At 44.2% G+C, this 24133-nt stretch overlaps 1 protein-coding gene across 1 annotated transcript; it reads right to left on the reverse strand.

Annotated features, from left to right (window-relative positions):
- Positions 1–2972: 2972 nt before the first annotated feature.
- On the reverse strand, positions 2973–13215 carry LOC138738585 (keratin, type I cytoskeletal 18). The gene is made up of 8 exons (XM_069889101.1): positions 12802–13215; positions 11263–11345; positions 10577–10733; positions 9769–9933; positions 8420–8545; positions 5320–5537; positions 4175–4212; positions 2973–3267 (listed from the first exon to the last, which is right to left on the reverse strand). The coding sequence occupies exons 1-8, from the start codon at positions 13147–13149 to the stop codon at positions 3146–3148; spliced, it is 1257 nt and encodes a 418-aa protein (XP_069745202.1). The 5' UTR covers positions 13150–13215; the 3' UTR covers positions 2973–3145.
- Positions 13216–24133: the final 10918 nt, after the last annotated feature.

A 24133-nucleotide genomic window follows, 5' to 3' on the forward strand; every position in this document is an offset into this window, starting at 1 on the left:
TCAAAATCATTGTGCTTCTTTTGAACGATTGTCAGTTAAATCCAAGCGTTCTAATAGACATTTTGTTAGATACTTGCAAGTTAAGAATTTTGTTCAGTCTAAATTGAACACTTTTCCTTAAATTGCAGACTCAAATGTTCTTGGCATACTTTTTGATCTATAATTTGTTCACAGTGGACTGATATCATGTATTTATATTGATTTATTGGATTTAGGACTAGCCCCAATGTCTAAGATTAAAAATGATTGGGAGTGTGATCTTGCTATGACTTTTTCAGATGAGGATTGTTAGTTTGATCAATGAATCTTCATTTTGTGCAAGGCCCTGTTTATTACAATTTAAAATTAGACATAGAATACATATATCTAAACTTAAATTAGCTCGTTTTGATACAGATGTTGATCAATTTTTATAATTTTTGAATCTTCATTGATTCATATGTTTTTAGAGAATGACTTAAATTAGGAAGTTATTGGGAGAATATTTTTCATTCTTTGTCAACCATTTTTAAGATTAAATTAGATCCATGCCCTTTAACTGCCCTATTTGGTTTTTCATATGAACCGGATAAACTTTTATTGGCATCTCAAGAGAAAGTTTGAGCTTTTAGCACGTTGCTGGCCAGACAAGCAGTTTTAACGAAGTGGAAAGATGAACTCTCACCAACTCATGCTACACAATGTAATGACATATCTAAGCTTAGAGAAAATTAGGTGTAATATTAAAGATAAAAAGCTACAGTTTGAAAAGGTATGGGGCCCATTTATAGAGTGCTATCATAATTATCAGTTTCAGATGTTTTGGGTGCTCTATTGCTGATCCATCTGTGTTCTGGAGGTCGCGACTCGATCTGTCTTTGTATTTTTCTCGTAACCTTGATTAGAGGGAGGGGTTAGGTTAGTTTTAGGGTTTTTTCTTTTTTTAGATAAATGGATTTATGGGGTTTAATCATGATTAACCTGGATAATATCCCTTCTTTTCAGATTTTATTAAGGTATAATGCAATTTGTTATAATAGTATTTAACTGATTTATATGTATAATCATTTTAATAGATAATCTCATTTAATAATAAAGGATGGAATTAAAATTTGTCTTGTTGTGCATTTACTTTAATTTTATGTTAAGTATACATTATTATGAATGTATATCGATTGTTATGTTAAACACAATAAAAAATATTTTAAAAAGATTTTTGAGATCAATTCCCCTTAATTGCTTTATTTGGATCGATGATGTTTCACTGACTCCAACTCAAAATCAGATTTTATCTTTCACTTCTTTGATAGCCAGATGGACAATCTTGATGAAATGGAAAGACAATACTCCACCTACACACACTCAATGGCTAAATGATATCATGTCTTATAGAAGAAAATCAGATATACTATTAAAGATGTAAATACTAATTTCTATAAGATATGGGTCTCATTTATGGACTAAAGAATTAGGGAGTTTGGATGCTCTGGTGCTGTGGTTCCAGGTTGGTGTCACTTGATTCCCATGTATCCTTTTTTTTAGGTAACCTTATTTTAGAGGTAAGGGTTCAGATTTAAAGTGTTTTTTTCCTTTTTTTGATAATATAATAGATAATTGTTTTGTTTAATTGAGAATTGTAAATATTGATTATATTATAGGAGAAGAAATGGGTAGAGAATTTAACAATTCTCTTTTTTTAAATAAGGGAAATTTTATAACTTCCTTGAAAAGAAATTATAATTTCTTCTGTTTCTTTTTTTTTCCCTTGATTGGGTTTTTTTTTTGGCTATTATGTTTTGATACTTTATTTAGAATGTGCTTTGGAGTGTTGAATTTAGTTCATAATTTGAGAAAATTTCTTAAATATAATTGAAATATTAATATAATTGAGAAATTCCCTCAGACTTTGAGGGAGGCTTGTGTAGAAATTGCAGGGGGTCTGGCAGAAATATTTAAAATGTCCTTCGCCATGGGTGTGGTGCCAGAGGATTGGAGGGTAGCTCATTGTTGTTCTGCTGTTTAAAAAAGGCTTCAAAAGTAACCCTGGAAATTAAAGGCTTGTGAGCCTGACATCAGTAGTAGGTAAATATTGGAAGGTACTCTAAGAGATTGGATATACAATTATTTGGATAGCTAGAAAGTGATTAGGGATAGTCGGTCAACATGGCTTTGTGTGTGGTAGATCATGTTTTACCAATCTTTTTTGAGGAGGTTACCAGGAAAGTTGATGAAGGCTGTAGTTGTGTCTATATGGACTTTAGTAAAGCCCCTACTGACCCCTCCCATCTCCCCTTTAACACTACCCACTCCTTTCCCAGTGGGGGTGGAACTTGAAACATTGATCTCCTTTGATGTTGCCTGACCTGCTCAGTTCCTCCAGGTATTTGTTTCCCATTAGTGAAACGATGGTGCCCATGTACAGTTTTAACAGAACTTTCTGTCTCCCCTACTTCCATTGCACAACTTCATCATTTTGACTTTCAGATTTCCTCCAGTCTCTTTCGTTTGACCAATGATAGCCATGTGTTTGGCTGCCAAATCCCTAAGCACCCTCAACCTCTCTGCCACCCTACCCCTCTCTCCACATTAAAACTTGCCTTTGCTCGCCTGCCCTTATGCATCTTTCCACTGGTGCAGAATTAATAGTGAAATGTCTTGCCATGTAAAGGATGCTATGTAAATGTAATTTATTGTTAGAAATAAAAAAATGAAGAGTGTTTATTCCAGAAAACACAACAGCTAATAGTGAAAGCAATGTGTAAGCTTTCTCCCAAGTTTATTGACAAGACTACCCTCACTGTCCATGGTGATCCAGAGTTAACAGTCCAGGTACAGATGTAAACTCCCCCTCCCCCCCCCCCACCAAAAGATCATCAGTGAGTGGTTGCTCTGTTTCGCTAACACCTTGTAGTTTTCTGGTCACCAGTGATGGTAGGGTATTTAAGAGAAGTTCTATTAGCACTGATGCTGTATTGAAATAAAAGGAGCAACTGTGACAGGCAAGAGTTTATTAAAAGTTAAGCCAGGCATTGAGTGGGAAGCACAGGAAATTCAGCCTTGTTAGCTCATCGCTTTGACTACAATTACAAAACCGTTCTATCCCAATGCAAAGATTGCTGGTCAGGCATCAGATTTCACAAAAGCAGAGTTGGAACACAGTGAACATTCATTCTGCTGGCATTTGCTTCTTCTCACTATACTCCTCCACTTCACTGGATTCATCCACAATTTTCCCATCAACCATTGTAGTTGTGATGACCTTTACAATCTTTCTCATTGTGATCTCAGCTGCCAGGTAAAAAGGAGAGGTGAGGTTAAGGCTGGATTATCAAATCTCACTGTCAGATTGCTAAAGATTATGGAATTGCTGCTTTGTAAATCATCAGCACTGAGAAGCGGTAATTGTGTGGAACTGGCTGTGTACAAAGCTGGCCACACACTCATCGCAAAGGGCCGACAGCAGCCGGCACCATGGGTGCACTGCCACTGGGATGGACCAGACATCCGAGCTGGAGAGGCTCAGCGGACGGTGATGATGAATTGATGGAGAGGAACAAGCATCATGAGGTAAAGCCAACCTGTCAATGGGCAAACTGGCCGGGAAGGAGCTGGACAAGTGGTTAATCACTGGAAGGCCCAATGACAGGTGGAAAAGAAGGCCTCAGTGAAACATGGAGATTTCTTATAGACATTAGCAGAGTAGATGCAAGGATAAAGTCTTCCCAGGCGGACTTGTACAAAACCAATGGTCATTCTCAGAATAAGAGATCAGGCATTCAGGGTGGAGATGAGAAGAATCCTCTGCCTCGGGGGGGGGGGGGGGTGATGAACCTTGGGAATTCTCTGCTTGGATCTCTGTGGTGTCATAGTTAGTCAGTCTATTCATCACAATCCAATAGATTTTGTAGTTTTAAGGGAGCCAAAGGAATGGGGTTGGTGAAGGAAAGTGGCACTGAGGTAAAAGGTGCTAAACACAAGTAACTGACTGGCAGCGCAGCAGTGGAACAAAGACAGGGACCACCCCCTGGCATCTGGGGGGGCTTCTTGCAGAAATGCTGTTCCTTAATATCACTGTGCTCATTAGACTGGAGCAGGAACTGTGCTCGTTAACCCCAGTGAATGATGGGCTGGAGAGTGTGGACAATTCCTATAAACATCTGGTATGTGAGTGATGGTCGGATGCACGAATACTTACAAGGAGTTGGGGATCGTGGAGGTGAGGCTGGCTTTACACTGTAAGATAATGAAAACGGTGATAAAACATAACATTGACACAGTGCAGCTTGCTGAGGCCATTTTAACCAAAGACAATACAAATTGTCACGGTTTAGTTGAACATCTAACCGTTGAAGCCCTGATACAACAATCTTCCTACAGAAGCACTAACCCCTACTGCATTAGTCATAGATTAACAACACAGACACAGCTTCTCAGTCCCAGAGGGCTGTGCCAAATGCCAACCAGCCTCTTACACTAATCTGCCACTGATCCCATTCCATTTTCTCCACAATCCCATTGCATTTGTTCATGTGCCTTTGTTTCCGATTTCCTCAGAGTTTTAAAGCAGCAGCCCATCTGAGACATCGCAGTGGGATGATATGTACAGCCTTTGGGGTCTCTGAGTCATGCAATAGACAGCCTCTCTAATAATGGACCTTGTGTTCAAACTCAGAATGGCAGCTCGAAACATGCAAACAGGAAAGTCTGCTTCAGTTTTTATTCATGAGTCCTTCGCCTCTCTATACCTTAACCAAAAAGCACATCCAAGAGCCTGTCACAGGGTCTTCCTGGGTTCTAGCAGAGTTTGACATGTACAAAGCTGTAATATGTAGATTGGAGCCAAACTCTTTTATTTTTACTATGTAAGCAAAGCCTTTAACCAAGAATTACACTTCCTTACAACACAGATCGGAAACAGGTCCTTTGGTCCATGATGTCTGTGCCAAAGATGATGACAGATGAAACAAAATCTCTCTGCCTGTACATCAACCCCAACCCTCCACTCCCTAATTATTCATGAATTGATCTTGAAGGTTTGTGAATATTTCTATAGTGTCTCCTTTCACCATTACTCTGTGTAAAACAACTTGCCCTACACATCGCCCAAAAGTTATTCCCCCCTCACTTCAAGCCCGTCTTTCACATACAACATTTTTACCCTGGGAAAAGATTCTGACTGTCTACCCTATCAATGCCTAGATAATTTTATATTCTATCAGGTTTCCTCTCAGCCTCTGACCCACATTTGTCCAAGCTCTCTCCACCGCTCTTAACCTACACTCCTGGCAGCATCCTGATAAATCTCTTCCGATTTCTCTCCAAAGCCCATGTTTCCATTACCTTGTGTCCCCATTGATTAGGCGCCTGTACTCAGCAATTTCCTCTTCCAGAGTTATTTTGATTTTCAGAAGATCATCGTACTGTTTCTTATTTCGCAACATTTCGTTCCGGATGTCGAGCAGATCAGATTCCCGTTTTGAGAACATTAACTGCAGTTTATTGAGGTCCTCTCCATTTCTGTTCTCAGTCTCTCTCAGTAAATTTTCCAGCCCAGTGATCTGCACAATTTCACAAAATAAATTTGAGTGAGTTAGAATTTGAATTACCAATTACTCTTAATAATTGCGTGATCACAACCCTGTATTTTAATATGGGAAAATCCTTAACAAGCAACATGCAAATTATTGAAAGTTCAATCTGTTCAACAGCTGCAGATGACACAAAGATTGGTGGAGTTGTGGAAGTGCAGAGAGCTATCAAAGATAATAGCAGATTATAGATCAGATGTGGGCTAATGGCCAGTGGAGTTTAATCCAGACAAGTATGAGGTGATGCATTTTGTGAGGTAAAATGTAAGGGAAACACAGAGATAACTGCAGAACTCTTAAAAGCATTGATGTGTAGAGAGACCTGGGGTCATCTCCAGCTGCAGCTCGACTGAGGTATCTCTGATCTATGAGCTATTCCCAGGGAACACACAGAATCAGACATCCAGAACTGCTGGAAGACCATCTGAAAGATTCCCTTTGGTCTGCCTGGAACCTGTTGATCTTTCAGCACTCTGACTTGTCAATGGGGGAATGATGCCGACTGGCACATTCCAGGCTGCAGGAGTACGTGCTGAGGGATGTACTGAGGCTTGGTGCAGCCAATGCAAGGGCACAGTGGGGAAGGACCTCAGTCTAGAGTTCTTCTGTTACCAGGCATTGAGGGGCTAAGATCAAGGGAAGCACCTCCATCAATGAGAGAGTGGGGGGGGGGGGGTGGGAAGTAATGACAAGGTGCTATAGTGATGGTAATGGTGTAAATAGAAATAATGTAACAATGGACAACGATGGAAATATATAGTTACAAAAGTAAGGGTGGGAGGAGACTTTGAATGGGTTTCTTTTTTAAATAATTAATTGTGAATAAAATCTATTTTTGCTAAAAACAAATCTGAGGCTCCTTGAAAGTGCCCACACAAGTAGATAGGGTGGTGAAGGTAGCATATGGTATGCTTGCCTTCATGGGATGAGGCATTGAGTATAACAGTAAGGAAGCCAAGTTGCGGCTATATAAAACTTTGGTTAGGCCACTCTTGGAGGACTGCATAAAATTCAAGTCATCCCATTACAGGAAGGATGTGGAGGTTTTGGAAAGGGTACAGAAAACGTTTACCAGGATGCTTCCTGGATTAAGCGATTATGAGTTATGGAGATGGAGCAATCTTGGGTTGTTTTCTCTGGAGCACCAGAGGCTGAGAGGAGACCTGATAGAGAAGCATAAAATCTATAAACTTACCCAGCCAATGATCAGGTAGACAGTCAGAATCCTTTCCCCGGGGAAAAAAAGACATATACAAGAGGCCACAGGCTTAAGGAGAGGGGAGCAAAATTAAGGGAGATGTACAGGGCAATTTATTTAATAATGTATTTAATTACTGATTTCTCCATCTATTTCCCTACAGCAAGAGGTGGGTGTCTGGAATGGGCTGCCAGGGATAGTGGTAGAAGCAGATATGCATGCAGTGTTTGAAGCTTTATCTAGACAGACTATGAATATGAAGGAGGTGGAGAGATATTTATCATGTGCAAGCGGCAGAATTTTAGTTTATCTTGGCAACCATGTTCAGCACGTGGGCCAGAAGGCCTGTTCCTGTGCTGTACTGTTCCATGTTCTGTGTTCTTAACTTAGGGACACTGTGAGCTTTCCTATCATCTTAATCTTCAGTAACATCCCTTGAATATTCCAAGTTCCAATAAGTGAAGTGTTGCTTCACATGGAGCGATTGTTTGTGGCCCTGAATGATATTGAGGGAGGAGTGTAGGCACAAGTAGCACTTCCTACAGCCACAGAGAAAGGTGCCAAGGAGGTGATTAGTAGGGAGGAGTGGACGAGGGGGTCTCAGAGGGACTGGTCTCTATGGAAGTCAGAGAGGGGAAGATATGGCTGCTGGTGGGATCATGTTATAGGTGGTGGAAATGACAAGTTGAGATCACACCTTTCAAAGTGTTTACACCCTACAGAGTCAGACAGCACGGAAGCAGACGTTTACCTGTTTTTTTTTATCATATTCTTGAAATGTTGGATATCCTTTACTTCCTATGGATGCTGTGTGACCCGTGAGTTTCTCCAGCAATTTTGGGCATTGCACCAACCCCAGAATCTGCAGATTTTCTTGTTTAACATCAATATTTTTAGAGGCAAGTTGGAGCAGATAACCAAACTGCCAACCTGCACATTTTTGGAATGTGGGGGAAACATATGAGGTAGAATTTGCAGATTACACCTGGCGGTGAGGTTGGGACTGGGTGGGGGGTGTAAGGTAAAACATCATGAGATGGGAATGTGTAAGGAGTTACCCTGTACAGGGCTGTAACAAGAAGGGGAGGTGTCCTTGTACTCCTGTTAGGTAAAACATCATGAGATGGGAATGTGCAGGGCTGTAACAAGATGTGAATGCATCCTTGTACTTACAAGATAAGAGAGACATTGATGGATTGAGAGGCAGGAAGCTAGCAGGGAAAGGATAGCAACAGTTTTAGTCATTGGACAAGTAATGATATGATGATGTTCTAAGCACATATCCAAGGGTATAAAAAATCACCATTTTGCTGATAACGGCAGAATGCATTCTCCGACTAACATGGTTAGTCGCAAGTGTTACAATCCGGTAATAAAGAACAAAGAACCCTGATTTCGACTCAGCCTGGTGTTTGTCTCACTCATTCATGAACAAAGCAGACCTAACAGGGGGTGGGGTCTGTCAGCTGCTTGGCTGTCAAGCAGTGGAAGGCAAACTCCAACAGTTCGGCAGGCAAAAAGAATTGCAAAGCCTTGGAATATCTATCCCTTTGGATTCTCCTCCCAGCATTCCATCACTTCCACCCATTTGCCAGTTTACTGAAACCATTCTGATTGATCCAGCCCTATCTCTCATTGATGTGCTCAAGAGTACCTGTGCCACGAGGGTTTCCAGCTCCACCTCCAAACCTTGCATTGTTTGCCGTTTAATGTTGACCTCAGCCTTGGCATTGTCGAGTGCTTGGGAATTATGCTGAATTCCAGTTGCAAAAGACTGCAGCTGCATTGGGATGATAGGTAGGCATGTTAGATCTCGAGGCGGATGTAGTAATAACACTCCAAGTATGCAAACTCATTCAAAAAAAGTAACAAAGGGTTTGCTGGTGTGCCATTAGCATCAGCCAACCAATCACCAAATTCATGGTCAATTACTGAGTCATTCCATTAAAGGTAACAATTCAAACTCTCAGAGATTGGCTCTGAGTCCACTGTTTGTCAGCTGTAATATCAAGGATGACAATATAATTAGTATGATTTGTAAGTTTGTGGAAGACACCAAAATTGATCATATAGTGCACAGTGAAAAGGGTCATTTAAGACTATACTAGGGTCTAGATGAACTAGGAAAGTAGGTGAAGAAATTCAGATGGAATTTAACTCAGAGAAGTGCAAGGTGCTGCATGGTAAATGGTTGGGTCTTGGAGCACATTGGAGAACAGACTTAGGGATAAGGTGTATAGTTCCAGTAGACAGGTGGTGAAGGAAGCATTTAGAATGCTTTTGGTCATTAGTCAGGGCAGAGTACAGGAACAGGGACAAGATATTTAGTGAGACCACACTTGGAGTAATGTGTATAGTTTTGGTCATCCATCAGTAAGATGGAAAGAGTGCAGAAAAAGATTCAAGAGAATGTTTCCAGGACAGAGGGAGCTTGAACTGAGAAGCTGGACTTTTCTCCTTGGAGTGGAGGAGGTTGAGGGATATACAAAATTATGACGGCAAAGATATGGTAAATAGGCATAGCCTTTTTTCCCCTGAGAAGAAAAATCTAAAATTACATATTTCAGGTGAGAGGGGAAAGATTTATAAGTGGCACCTTCTTCACCCAGAGGGTGGATATATGGAACAAGAAACCAGAGGAACTGGAAGAAGTGGGAACAATTGTAATATTCAAAAGACATTTAGACAGGTGTATAGATAGGAAAGGTTTAGAAGGATATGGGCCAAATGCATGCAAATAGGGCTAGTTTGGTCAGCATGGAGTAATTGGGCTAAAAGACCTGTTTCTGTGCTGCAGAGTTAGGGCTCAAACATTTTCCCAAACAATTAGATTATTTTGTTTTCATATAGTACATTTGTCCAGTAAGGCTTGGAATGGAATGCAACTCACTGTCCTCTCCATGGAATCCTCTTGAATTTCAAAAGAGGAACAAGACAAGATGAAGATGCCAGTTGCACGTACAGATATTGCATGAGAAATGTGCTGGCTCTGAGAACCCTTACCTGTGAGTCATACCAGGAATGAGCATCAGCTTTGTTCTTCGCCATTAAATCTTCATATTCAGCCCTGACCTTTGCCAGAATATCAGAAAGGTCAGGTCCCTCATTCGATGCCACACTCACAGAAACCTTCTCATTCTGAAGCTGTGCTTTGATCCCATTGATTTCCTGCCACACAACACAATTGAAGATCAAACTCTTCTCCTTTCTGGAGTTCCCTCTCCCAGCTAATACCTTCATTTAAACCTTACTCTCGGTGCCCCTTTTTCTATATACAAGGAGGCTTTACCTTGGCTGAACAAAACTGCAGACAAGCTGGAGCCCTCCAACACTAGTCAAAATAAATCGAGTCAGAAGTGCCATCAGAAGGAAGGCATAGGAGCAGAATTTGGCCCATCATCTGCTACACTGACAATGGCTGAAGCAACTAACAGAGAAGAGTTTAAGGGTTAAGTTACCCCAATACAATAAGGTAGCAGAGAAGGAATTGCATTTCACAGTGCTTTCTATGAATCTCTCTCAGGAGCCAAAGGGCTTTGCAGCCAATGACATTCTGGGGAAAAGACCTCCGCAATGTAAAAAAAAATGTAAGGCAATTTGAGCACAGGAAGCTCCCATAAAAAGTTCAAGTAAACACAGATAGTGTTGGAAATACTCAACCGGTCAGAACACATCTGTGAGAAGAGAAACAGTTAGCACTTCACATTCTTCATCACAACACCAATCATTCTCCTTTTGGGGGCAATGAGGAAGGACAATACATGCTAGCATTGCCTGCAGTCCAACAATGGCTGATGACACCTACTCTTACCTCCTCATGATTTTTCTTCAGGAACAGAATTTCATCAATTAGTAGGTTGATCTCGTTCTTCAGAGAGGCCGTGTTGACTGCGTACTCTTCTCTGACACATCTCAATCGGTCTATGTCATTCTCCACTGCTTGACGAACCGTCAATTCAGATTCCAGCCTGAAAAACAGACAAGGAAAAAAAATTAAGGAAGCCTTTTATATTGAAAATCATATGTCCAGATTCAGGAAAAGTCAAACCTTGCCAATTTCTCCTCCACAGCACAACTCCTATTATAAAGTAACATAAAGATAATGACTATTCTGCGAACTCAAGTGGGATTTCATGGGGTTGTAAATGCAAAGGCTGTAATGGACCACAATGTATCGTGGAACTGTTCACCTGTAGGTCTGTTAACCTGCATGTTAGTCTGCCAGGGATTTATCTGGACCTTTGAGAATTCAGATAATTACATCTTAAAAATTCAAACATCCTTAAAGTTCTGTATGGTTGTAAGAATGCATCCTCCTGGGAGAGGCTTCTTTCCCAGCCGGGTTGACATGTGATTCCATCCCTGCCCCTGGTGCTGACTGATCAGTTCAGGGTAGTTGTGATGGACTAAAAGCTCCAGCATGTGATATCATGTTCTGAACTCAGTACTTTAATTGAACAAGAACTACAGGGACGAATTAAGGCTTATGGTACAAACTTTATCTTGAAGTCGTCTGCGCTCAGCCTGGCATTGTCGATTTGCAGCATGATGGCAGCATTGCCCAAGGTGAGGTTGTGAATCTACAAAGCAAGGCAGAAACGTTCAGTCAGACTTGGCATCAGCTGTACAGACATGCCCATCACCCAGGCAGCAGTGTGTGCTGAGGGATTGGTTGGTTTCAGTTTACACCAGCTCACAGCTTACTGAGTTCCCCATTCCTGGGCCTGGAGTGAAGCAGCTGACATAGAAGGCAGTGGAGCCAATCATGGACACAGAGAAGACCACCAAACACAGAGCGTGAATGGCAGGCACACCCTCTTGGAGGAAACACAAAGAAATTCCAATGTCCTTGGAACTGTGTCATTGACATAATTGGGCCACTGTGAGCATAGAGACATTACCTTACCTGAAACATGTTATGTAGATGATGTGGACACAGGAGACTGCTGAGGCTAGAATCTGGATTAAACAACAAACTGCTGGACAAGGAATCCATCCGTGGAGGAAAAGGGACGGTTTGGGAGGAACCAAGGCGTCAGGACTGAGGGTACAGGTAGAAGGTGGCCGGTGTAAAGAGAGGGAGAGGGACAAGTCAAAGGCCATGGGGGCGGGGGGGGGGGGGGGGGGAAGAGTGGTGGACAGATGGGGGAGGGGAAGAGTGGTGTTGGGAGGGAGTGGCAGGTCAGAGAGAGGTGGGTGGTGACTAGAGAAAGGAGCAGGATAGAACCAGGTAGGGAAGATGGGGAGACATGGAGAGTCAGCCTTGTTGCTAACATGCCCCCCCCCACCCCCTCTTTAAATGTAAGCAGCACCATCTCTGTGTGAGCACAACCAAGCCGGATCTGCCCCACCCGAGTGAGTGTGTGCAGAGGGCCCAAGGGGAGACACTGACTGACAGATTGTCCCCACGGACCCCAGGCCCCCAGCAGCTCGCGGTTTGCCCAAGGTGCCAGCAGCTGCACCGAGTGCGCTTTTCCGGGTTATCAGGACCCGAGATCTGCGATAACCAAATGTTCCAGGGATCGGACACGCGCAATATTGCTTGTGTCGGGCTTCATCCCTCAGACTCTCCGCTGGCTCCAGCCACAGACCGTGAGATCCCGGCTCAATCCCCGACCCCCCGCTCCCGGGAGATATAAAACCTGAAAGGGCCAGAGTTCTCTGATCCGGGGCTGGGAGTGGGAATCGACCAACCTCACGAGTTCCAAATTAAACCTGGGGGTTGCGCCGCTACCAACAACACGGATTCCTCGGATCGGGGAGCAGGGTGTGTGTGGGGTCATGGGCTGGGATGGTGGAGAGACGAGGGATGGGGGGGGGGGGGGTTTGGAGACAAGGGAAAGGAATGAGGGGCGAGGGTGGGAGGATGAGGGTGGAAGGATGAGGGATGAGGGTGGGAGGGGGACGAGGGATGGTGGGGGAGGATGAGGGTGGGAGGGAGGTGAGGGTGGGAGGGGGATGAGGGATGAAGGTGGGAAGGGAGGGTGGGAGAATGAAGGATGAGAGTGGGAGGAGTGAGGGTGGGAGGGTCCGTACCTGATCGTTGAGGACGCGAGCCTGGGCCAACATTGGCTCCGTGTCGTACTGCACCGCTCTCCTCTCCTCCAGCATCACCCTGATGCGCTCCTCCAGCTCTCTGTTGCTGTTCTCCAGGACGCGCACCTTGTCCAAGTAACGCGCCAGCCGCTCGTTCAGATCCTGCATGGTCTCCTTCTCCCCCCAGCTCCCGGTCGTCACCCCGGACATCAGGAGGCCGGCCGCTGTGCTCACGCCGCCGGCGTCCACCATCAACGAGCGGCCGCGATTCCAGGAGCCGCTCTGCACCGACCTGCTGGAGAAGGAGCGCCCGCCTTGGCGGGACGTCCTGCTGTTGATGCTGGGCATCGCTGCTCGGGCTTCGTGAGAGGACACGACAGCCTGTCAGACCATGGAATGAGGACTCCGGCAGGGGCAGTCCGCTCTATATAGGGGGAGAGGGAAGGAGGGGGGCCGGGGTGCCACACCTCTGTAATGGGCGCCGCCAGCTCCCTGGATCACCCAGTCCCGCCTATCCCCATTCTTCTTGCCGATTTCCACCCCGGCGGAAATCGCGAAATTAAACCAACGGGAAAATAAAAACGTCCATATTAATAATCAATGTGGCCTTTACGGATTGTACTGAAAGTCAGCCAGTGACCACACAGCGAAGGAAATGTGCACTGGAAAAGCTCAGCGGGTCGCGCAGCGCCGCAGAGGGAGAAACATTGCCGACGTTTCAAGTCGAAGTCATATCCTCTCTCCCAGGGATATTCCAGCGACTCTCTCTTCTTTCCCTCTTTCTCTCTCACTCTCTCTCTCACCCCCGCCCCCGGTCTGTCTGTCTGTCTGTCTCTCTCGTTGTTTTTTTTGGTCTCTCTCCCCAGTCTTGGTGAAGGGTTCCAGTCTCTGCGGACTGCACTCAGCCCAAAGCTCGGGGTCGGGGCTGGGACGGAGGAGGTGGGTCTCTCCCTGCTGACACTCGGTCGGTTGGACACCTGCACTCAACAACAAGGGGCTGTCGGGCATTATCTCTGGGGCAGACGTTTGGAATCGAGAGCTGGCCTGCTGTGTTTGCCCCCGAAACAGCACCTGCGCCTTTTCTGTTCCCCAATCGGTTCCCCGTTTGGTCCTGAAGGATACTCGCGTGTAGCGATATTGCTGGGTGGCTGCGTGGCCGGGGATGGGGTGAGGACTGCGGGGCAAACCGTGTGGGTTCTCGGAGTATGTGCAAAAGGTCATCTCACCGCACCAAACCGGCAAAACCCTTAACTCCAACTTTATATATGCCAGCCCCCCTCCCCCCCACATCTCCATCGGGCACACAGAACTTAAAACGGTCAACCAGTTTACCTACCTCGGCTGCACCATTTCATCAGATGCAAGGATCGACAATGAGATAGACAACAGACTCGCCAAGGCAAATAGCGCCTTTGGAAGACAACACAAAAGAGTCTGGAAAAACAACCACCTGAAGAAACACACAAAGATCAGCGAGTACGTCATACCCACACTCCTGTTTGGCTCCAAATCATGGGTCCTCTACCGGCATCACCTACGGCTCCTAGAACGCTTCCATCAGCGCTGTCTCCGCTCCATCCTCAACATTCATTGGAATGACTTCATCACCAACATCGAAGTACTCGAGCTGGCAGAGTCCGCAAGCATCGAATCCACGCTGCTGAAGACCCAACTGCGCTGGGTGGGTCATGTCTCCAGAATGGAGGACCATCACCTTCCTAAGATTGTGTTATATGGCGAGCTCTCCACTGGCCACCAAGACAGAGGTGCACCAAAGAAGAGGTACAAGGACTGTTTAAAGAAATCTCTTGGTGCCTGCCACATTGACCCCCGCCAGTGGGCTGATATCGCCTCCAACAGTTCGGCAGGCAGCAACCTCCTTTGAAGAAGACCGCAGAGCCCACCTCACTGACAAAAGACAAAGGAGGAAAAACCCAACACCCAACCCCAACCAACCAATTTTCCCTTGCAACCGTTGCAACCGTGCCTGCCTGTCCTGCATCGGACTTGTCAGTCACCAACGAGCCTGCAGCAGACATGAACATACCCCTCCATAAATCTTCGTCCGCGAAGCCAAGCCAAAGAATATATGTAACAGCACTGTCTTAGTCTAGAATGATAAAGGGTCCACACCCAAATATTGACTGTTCGTTTCTACCCGCGGATGCTGTCTGACTTGCTGAGTTCCTCTGGCCCTTTAATTTGTTGTGCTAACTGTTGATATTTTGCCTTAACTACTTTTTAAAGATACTTGTTGGAGTTCGCTTTACCTCTCGCTGCAGTCCCAGGAAATGCTGCTGGCACGAGGAAAGGAAGTGTAACAAATGATCATCAAATGTCACGTTGGCTGAGCTGCCATCCCATCCACCTGTCTGGGGGGAGGCAGAAGACTCTAAATAATATGCTGTAGGGAGTAAATATTGGGTCTTCATACACCTATGAACCCAACCTGCAAGCTTCAACATTCCTCTTATTATCATGCACAAAAAAAGACACTCAAAACCTTCATCTGTTCGCCCCGAGAGGCGTCACTCGTCGTGACTAGAGCGTGGAGAGTCCCTTCAGAGATCTCCAGTGTTGGTGGACCCCACCCACCTCCTCAGACCCCACTACCTGCTGCGTCCCTGTAATCTCCGTTGCCGCATGGCCTCGTGACCGGCCCAGGGGTCACCCTTCCCGGCCAAACTCCTGAAGCCTTAGGAAACCATCAGCGATCAATGGGAGCCATACTGGGGAGTGTGGAATGAGCAACTTACAGGCAGCACCCACAGAACCGAAAACCAGGAGCGACAGCAGCGACATGCTGTCTCTCTTGCATTCTGTGGGCTATGATTTTGCACATTGCACCTCTCCCTACCTTCCAACCTATCATTCAGAGGGCAATGCATCTTAAAAAAGCCCACGCAGGACCTGACACTTGATTGTCCAAATCTAGTTTTCAGTGTAAGTATGCACACTTTAGATCATATTACCCCACATCTGTGAGGGAGGATTCAGTGTAAAAGTTTGTGACACTTGAACACTAAAGTTTTGGGCTAAAACTTCAGTGGTGTAACAATATCCCGCTGAACTGAGGGAGGGCTGCTCTGTCAGAGGTGCTGTTGATCAGACAAGGAGTTAAACCAATGGGAGATGGTCTACTCTCTCAAGCCATCTCATGGGACTGTTTCCAAGAAGTTAAAGAATAATTTCGTGACTGATACTTATCTCTCAATCAACATCAGAACAGATGATCATATATGTTTGTGAGAGCTTGCTGTGCGCAATTACCCAGTGCATTTCTGATTTTCCACCACCTCTTTGGGGACACCGTTAAACCCATGAAACACAATGGGAATGCACCTTTGAAATAAAATTAATATTGTCTCTCAATGGAAATGGAGAGAAATAGTTAGCATTTCACAATTGAGGTGACTCAAACTATTTCGATGTTGCTCTGGAGATGATGAAACCACATTTTTATGCCTAAATTGCTGTCTTGTTTAAGTAATCGATCATCCACAATTAATTTAATTTGCTGTGTCTTTGTAAGAGATGGGAAACATTGGACAAGTTTGAGCTGGTGAAGGGTTGCAAGTCATTGGGGTAAATGAAGCGTTGCAGTGTGCGTGGTGTGTTGGATGCAGAGAGGTGTCTCAGTTCCAAATGTGGAAGGACATAGCAGATGGAAAGGTGTGAGGACATTGATTTGAATAGAAAATCGTTTGCTGAATGAAGAAGATTGAAAGGTGTCAGTGTTCAGAGGTGACATTGTACCTGATTCTTTGATGGTTAATGGTAGAAAATGGATTGTTGACCTTTACTGCAAGAATATCTGAGTACAGGAGTAAGGATCTGATTTGAGCGAGATATCACCTGGAATATCGTAGTGACACAGGGACACATGTGGGTCAAGAAGGCATACCGAGAGCAGGAGTTGGGACGTGGTATCAGCTATGTAAAATGTTAGTGAGACCACAATTGAAGTATCATGTGCCGTTCTGGTCACCCTGTTACGGAAAAGGGTGCAGAATTGATTCTGAGAATGTTAGCAGGACTGATGGGGGGATGGGGGAACCTTATAGAGTTTATAAATCATGACTAACACAGATAAAGATAGGGTCACTGCCCTTTTCTTCAGGGTGGAAGAATCTAAAATTAGAGGGCATAGATTTAAGGTGAGATGGGAAAGATTTAAAAAGGACCCAAGGGGAACTTTTTCAAGCTGCCAGAGGAAGTAGTAGAGGTGAGGACAGGTACATGACAAGAAAGGTTTCGAGGGATATAGGCCAAATGCAGGCAAATGGGACTAACCTGGTCAGCATGGATAAGATGGGACAAATATTTCTGTGCCATAGAACTCAATGAATCTATGATTCCACATCAGATCTCCCTACCTACTGATGAATGTGAGTAGATTAACCAGTCTTACTCCTGATGCTGTGGATGTGTGCTGTGCAGACAGATTAAACAGACTGACTGTGAATCGCATTGATATTAGAAGAATAAGAGGTGATCTACAAACCTCTTGCAGGAGTTGCCAAGGTCATTACCTCTGGCTGAGGTTTTCACCTGTCTTCAGGGAGGGGCGGTGGGGGGGAGAGGTCACAATCTTCAAATAAGGTGTCAGCCATTAACAGCCATTAAAGACTCAGATAAGAAGACATTTCTCAAGGTGGTGAATTGTTTGAATTCCCTGCCCAAGAGGACTGTGGAAACTCAGTTGCTGGATTCATTCACAACAGGGATCAATAGATTTATGTTGACTATTGAAGGAACCACAGGATATGGGATTAGTGGAAGAAAGATGTGCTGAGAATCAGTCATCATCTCATTGAATAGTGGAGCAGACAAGGTCTGAATACCCAATGCTGCTATTTCTAATATCCTTGAGTTCTCAGTGCTGGCAGTTCAGGACTGCTTGTAAAACAACTCCACAATAGATTCAATTATTTACATCTGGGTCAAACTGTGATATCAAAGAGGCTGTGAGGCTATTGGTGTTTGATGCTCTTTAGATGCAAGTACCTCATCAGTCTGGACCCTGAGTACAGGAGTAAGGATCTGATTTGAGCGAGATATCACCTGGAATATCGTAGTGACACAGGGACAACTCTCGTTGTCCGTGGCTTGTGTAAAATATTAGTGAATCCACACGAAGTATCGTGTGCAGTTCTGGTCACCCTGCCACAGGAAGTATATCATTAAGCTGGAAAGGGTTCAGAAATGATTCATGAGAATGTTACCAGGACTGGTGGCCTTGAATTGTAAGGAGAGGTTGGATAGGCTGAGACTTATGAGAGTCCCTGCCTTCACTACTTCCTCTGAGGCAATGAGGCTATTAGCGTTTGATGCTCTTTAGATGCAAATACCTCGGTGCACTTCAGACAAGTGGAGTGGTCCAGTTACTTTTGAATACCCGAGTTATATTTACAATTATTAACATTATTATCATTGTAAAAATAGACTCACCATTGAAGAGCAATGGGCACCATCTTAACTCAGCACAATAAGCCCAATGGCTTATGGCTTGATAAATGTTAACTAATACAGGCCAACCTTGCTGTCACTGAAGAATAATTATTGCTGGCGTGGAAACAAATTCCTTGTGCTGCCAATATTTGTTGGAAATTTTATACAGTGTATAATTAACTTTCTTTCCCCCTTCCCCCTTTTCAATGAAATCTTTAATTTCTCCTTTCACTGGGGAGGAATTCAGGAACATGACTGAAACAGTGGGAATGAAGGAACTAGTTTGTCTTTGGTGCTATGTGACAGGAACAGAACTGAAGACTCCGCAAATATCGTGCCAATGCTGGGAATCTGCTCCCTGTTGCTGGGAACTCTGATGGTTTGCCACCTGGCTCATTGTGGCCCTGTGCATCACATACCCTGTCAATTAACTGGTTCACTGGGCAAATTACACCAGACCACACATTTTTTCAAAAGGTTTGCTTCCTGAAAAAATATTGGGTTTTAGGATAGATAATTTCAAGCTGAACACAAAGATAATTTCAGATTTGGTGTATCACGTTTAATCACATAATGATCTTGATACATTGTGTTAGTTCAACTCACAGATAAATGTTTTGCCGCTGATTTTCATTTGTACTCCACATCTGATGCCTCTTGTGTCAGTATCAAACAATAGTTGGCCAGCATTGATGGATTCCAGTTACCCTGATACCACTATTCCATGGTCACAATGTCCTGGTGAAACCTTTCACCATATTCGTCACTGACTGCACCAAGATCAGCAGGGAAGAATCCAAGTGCAAATGCAGAAAATGAATTTTTAACGACATGCTGCATTTCATGGTTTTGAATGCTTGAAGTAGACTTAATATATGATAGGTTATATCTATAAAACAGTACGTGATGGGAAAATTTTCGTGATCATCAGCCCAAAATCCATAAGATACACCCAAAAATCTTCAGGAAGCAAAATCGTCATTGTCCAGTGTTATTGTATGACAAAGAAACAGAAAATAAATCAAAAGTGAACAAGGGTAATGAAATAATGTTCAACAGCAAACAGAGAATTCAAAAGTTTACCATCTTCTGAAACCTTTTGATGTTCTATTTTGAAGAACAGGGCGATGTCCCTTTTAATCTGGTTAATGTTTATATCTCATTCAATATCACATGTCTTTATTGCAAAGTCTTTGAAAGGGTTATTGTTTTAAGGTTTCAAAGACATTCATTAAAGACAAGAAGAGGCTATTTTACATTTGATGTGTCTTGAAAGATTTCGTGCAGTGATTTATAAGGCAAGACATCTCAAAAGATTATCTCACTGGCTAAACAGCCATAACAAAAGGCGTGTAAACATGGGTGTAATTGGACAGTGCATACACCTGCAATGACTTCATTAAAACCAGGACTTTGCAGAGCTGGAAATCAGTAAATAAAACTGAAAATGCCAGCGGGTCTCGTGACCAGTGGACATTAATGTTGGTCAAGATCTTACAGAGAACGTAATGATACAGGAAGGATGAACAGCACTGCCGAGATAGTCACACTGGACAAAAACAGTCCCTTCAGCCCATCAAGTTGATTCTGACTGTCCAGACCCCCTTTAGACTCTTTCCATTTTATTATCTCTGCATTCCCATCAATGCCCCCAGATCCCACCACTTCCCTAATCTAGCAAACCACATGACTTTGGGTTGTGGGATGAAACCAGAGTTCCGGAGGGATCCCTTGGAGTCACAGGGGCAATGTGCAAACTTTCACACAGACAGCAGAGGATGTCAGGGTGGTCTCTTGAGCTGTGAGATCGCTGTTCAGGTCAAGGCCTGTAGCTTAGAGGGTGGAGGGGTTACCCAGTAAGTTGTGAATTGCCTGGTTACTGAGGGATTACTTCATTCTCCACAGGCATCCCTGCTCCCTGTCACCTTCTAGTTGCAGAATAAGCACTCAAACTCACCGTAAGAAATGAAATAAAAAGATGTCCTCCTCCTTTGAGAGGACATCTCAATGATTTCTGATAGGTGTTTCTTGGATGGAAAGGGAGAAGTGATAATTATACTGGAAGAGATTCTAATCTGATACATTGACTGACCATTTCTCTCCACGAACACTGCTTGACCCACTGAGTCCCTCCAACTTCTTCTCCTTGGTTACTCAGTACAGGGTCACATTACTTTTCAGAGTAAGGAGATAACCTCATTGGAACTACATTTTTTTCCATATTTACCTTTTCTCTTGTTTCTCTCTCAAAATGTAATCACTTTCCTTCCTCTCTTTATTTCTTTGCTCTGAACCTGCTTTGACATTGAATTTGCCCAATCAAATCTGTCCTTTCTTCTTGTTTCGGGCAGCCCAGTTAGTGTAGAGGTTAGCACAATGTCAAAATCCTGGGTTCAAGTCCGGTGCTGTGTGTGAGGAGTTTGTATGTAGTCCTTGGGTCCATGTGGGTTTCCTCTGGCTTCTCCGGTTTTCTTCCACGCTCTAAAGATGTATGAGTTTAGTACGTCAATTGATCACATGGGTGTATTTGGGCAGTGCAGGCTCATGGGCTAGAAGGATCTGTTGCAGTGTTGTGTCTGTAAATTAAAAATTTAAAAATAAGGTACAGGGTTAACACCCACCACCTTCACCTTCATCTCTTCTACCGCCAACCAATGCACATCTACAAAACACATGGCAGTCACTGGCTCAGGCTATTCCAACAGCACCCCCCCAAGCTTGGTGCCTGGCACCACCAAGGGCAATAGGTTCAGGGGAACTCCACCACCTGCAGGTTCCCTTCCTGCCACTCAACACCTGGACTTGGAAATATATCTCCACTTCCATACTCTGGGTGGCTCTAATTTCTGAAAACTTCCACTCTAACAATTTTGTGGAAGAGCTTCACATCATGTTCTTCATTGGGAGACTCACCATCATTTCTCAAGGGCAGTAAATATCAGTGACATCCACATTGGTCCTAGTACTCCCTTACTCTCGCTGTTTGAGGAGTTGGCCAGCCCCTACTCCATCACCTCACTGTTGCCCTCTGTTCCACATCATATCAATATCAGTCATCTTCCATACTTCAAGACAAACTTCAAGACAGATGGTCCAGCAAGACTTTCAACTGTGATCATGTTCCATAAAATCTAACAGCTGGAATACTCTGAGAGGGTCCCCAGTGGAGCCATAATCTATCTGCTGGGGATGTTCAGTTTCAGTCTCCCTCACAGATGTCATTCCAGCAGATTGCTTTTTGCCCCAGATTCCGGCATCTGCCGTCTCTTCTGTGTCTCCTATTTTCTACTCCATTGGAAACTAGGTATCCATAAGATTTAGGAGCAAAAATAGGCTATTCAGCCCATTGAGACTGTCCTGCCATTCAATCATGAACTGAACTATTTTACCCCTCAGCCCCACTGCCCAACTGTCATCCCATAACCTTTGATGCCTGGCTAATCAAGAACTTGTCAATCTCTGCCTTAAGTGCACTCAATGACTTGGTCTTCACACCCGTCTTTGCAACAAATTTCAGAGATTTCTGGCTAAAGAAATTCCTCTGCATTTCTGTTCTAAGAGGACACCTACAATCCTGAAGTTCCACCCTCTTGTCCTAGTGTCTCCCACCTGGGATATAACCTTGCTACATCTCCTCTGTCTACACATTTCAACATTTGAAATGTTTCACAGCGATTTCCCCCCCTCCCCCCCCCCCACCAATTCTCCTAAATTCCAATGAGTACAGGCCAGGAGCTGTCAAATGATCAACTTCACTCTCCACAGATGCTGCCTGACTTGTTGATCATTTCCAAGAATTTAGTTTGTACTGGTGGAGATTACGCACTCTTGGCTCAAATAAATGTCTCAAGATCTAATTTCGCACTTTATTATGCTTCCAAGTGCCAGATTTAATATTATCACATTTGATTTTTCATGTTAATTGATACCAACCCCACCCTGTACAGAACATAATGCTCAATTACTGTGAGATGAAATTAAAGCATTAATTTTCCTGAGAAGTGAGTTTATGCTCATTAACTTAAACATGAGAGGGTGCTGAGGAATTGGCGCTGTGTACAAAGTAAATTATTCACTTACATTTTGAATGAGAACATAATTTATCTCTCATTTGTTCCATTGGTTAGAATAAAATATCCACTCTTTCATTGACCAGCAATGAATGGGACATATATTATTCTTCCCTGGACTGATGAGTAGACATTGTGTCAATCACTTATAGGCCAGACCAGAGAAGGATGGCAAATTTCAAGTTCAGGTTTACTATCACATGTACCAAGATGCAGTGATAAGAGTTTGTTTTGGGAGCAGACTAACTGGACACCTCCTACATAGTATAAGAGTGTGGTTTTTCACCTTCGTATCTTCTCATGACAGAGGATTCTCGACCCACTGAGTTGCTGCTATCCCTGAGCATTCTCATCAGTTCCACTGCACCTCTGTGACCTATCACGTGTCAGACACCAACCTGCACTAAGGCTGATTAACATCTGTAGATTGATGGTTACCGGAGTCCCGACGGAAATTCATGGTGTTGCAGGGAGAGCGTGTAAACTCCACAGAGACAGCACCAGAGGTCAGGGTTGAATTTGGGTCTCTGGTGTTCCCGCTGTGTTAGCCTTATCCAACAGCCCACTTGTGTGTGTGTGTGTGTGTGTGTGTGTGTGTGTGTGTGTGTGTGTGCGTGTGTGTGTGTGCGTGTGTGGTCATGTGTGTGTGTGTGTGTGTGGTCGTGTGTGTGCGTTTGTGTGTGTGTGCGTGCATGTGTGTGTGTGCGTGCGTGTGTGTGTGGTCGTGTGTGTGCGTTTGTGTGTGTGTGTGTGTGTGTGTGTGGTCGTGTGTGTGCGTTTGTGTGTGTGCGTTTGTGTGTGTGCGTTTGTGTGTGTGCGTGCGTGTGTGTGTGTGTGTGTGGTCGTGTGTGTGTGTTTGTGTGTGTGTGTGCGTGTGTGTGTGCGTGTGTGTGCATTTGTATGTGTGTGCATGTGCATGAGTGTGTGTGTGTGTGTGTGTGTGTGTGTGTGTGTGTGTAAATAAAATGGTCATTTAATGAGAAAAGATTTAAATGTTGGTGTACTCTATCCTGCAGAGAACTTCCACCACTGTGTACAACTGCCAAGGGATAAGAAGTTCAATCTTCTCCTTAAAGAGAATATAAATAATCTTTCGTTGGGACAGTGTTTTAAAAGTTAAGCAGTGTACAACTTTTAAAATCAGAGAACTAAATATTTCTCAAAATGGTTGCATTCCAGTGGTTGGTGACAGCAGTGTCACATTTTATAAATCCTTTGCTGGATGTTTGAAGAGCTTATAATCAGTGAGAAAATGGACCAGGAGCTTTGCAGTGGGACTCGTCACAATGCGAAACAGAATGGGAAATGTGTGGACACAGCACGCCAGGCAGAATCCTGGGGGGGGGGGGGCGAAGGAAGGGCAATATTTCACGTCCAGTGCCATTCAAAGTCGGAGGAAAAGTGTCCTTAAAGTTGTAGAGGGGAGAGGTGAAGGCAAAGGAAATGCCTGTGATGGGGTGTGGAGCAAAGTTGTCACGGTAACAAATACTTTCAAAACCAGCAATTAGCATCAGACGTGGGGGGGGGGGGGGGGTGGGAAACAACTTGAAACGGAGACTTGGCCAAGGCTCCAGCCGCAGATGCTGCTCAACCCTCTGAGTTCCTCCTGCATCCAGATTCCAGCATCTGCTGCTTCCTGTGGTTGTACCTTCCTGCTTCTGTTTGCTTTTACTTTTATCCCCCCCACTCCCCCTTATGTTTCCGTCCACTGATTTTTTTTTAAAAGTAATTGTCACCTTGGCTGAGGTGCAACCTGGTAGAGGCTTATAAAATAATGAGACATTGATAGGGTAGACAGTCAGAATCTTCTC

This window comes from Narcine bancroftii, chromosome 1, assembly GCF_036971445.1.
Source record: "Narcine bancroftii isolate sNarBan1 chromosome 1, sNarBan1.hap1, whole genome shotgun sequence".
NCBI classification, from domain to species: Eukaryota; Metazoa; Chordata; class Chondrichthyes; order Torpediniformes; family Narcinidae; genus Narcine; species Narcine bancroftii.

What these genes read in the sequence shown, in the direction of transcription:
- LOC138738585 (XM_069889101.1), bottom strand. Translation starts at nt 13,149, where the DNA reads ATGCCCAGCATCAACAGCAGGACGTCCCGCCAAGGCGGGCGCTCCTTC. An exon ending in TGAAGAAAAATCATGAGGAG is followed by an intron (nt 9,934 to 10,576) that starts GTAAGAGTAGGT and finishes GTTGTGTGGCAG; the next exon opens with GAAATCAATGGGATCAAAGC. An exon ending in TGGAAACCCTCGTGGCACAG is followed by an intron (nt 5,538 to 8,419) that starts GTACTCTTGAGC and finishes GAAATTGTGCAG; the next exon opens with ATCACTGGGCTGGAAAATTT.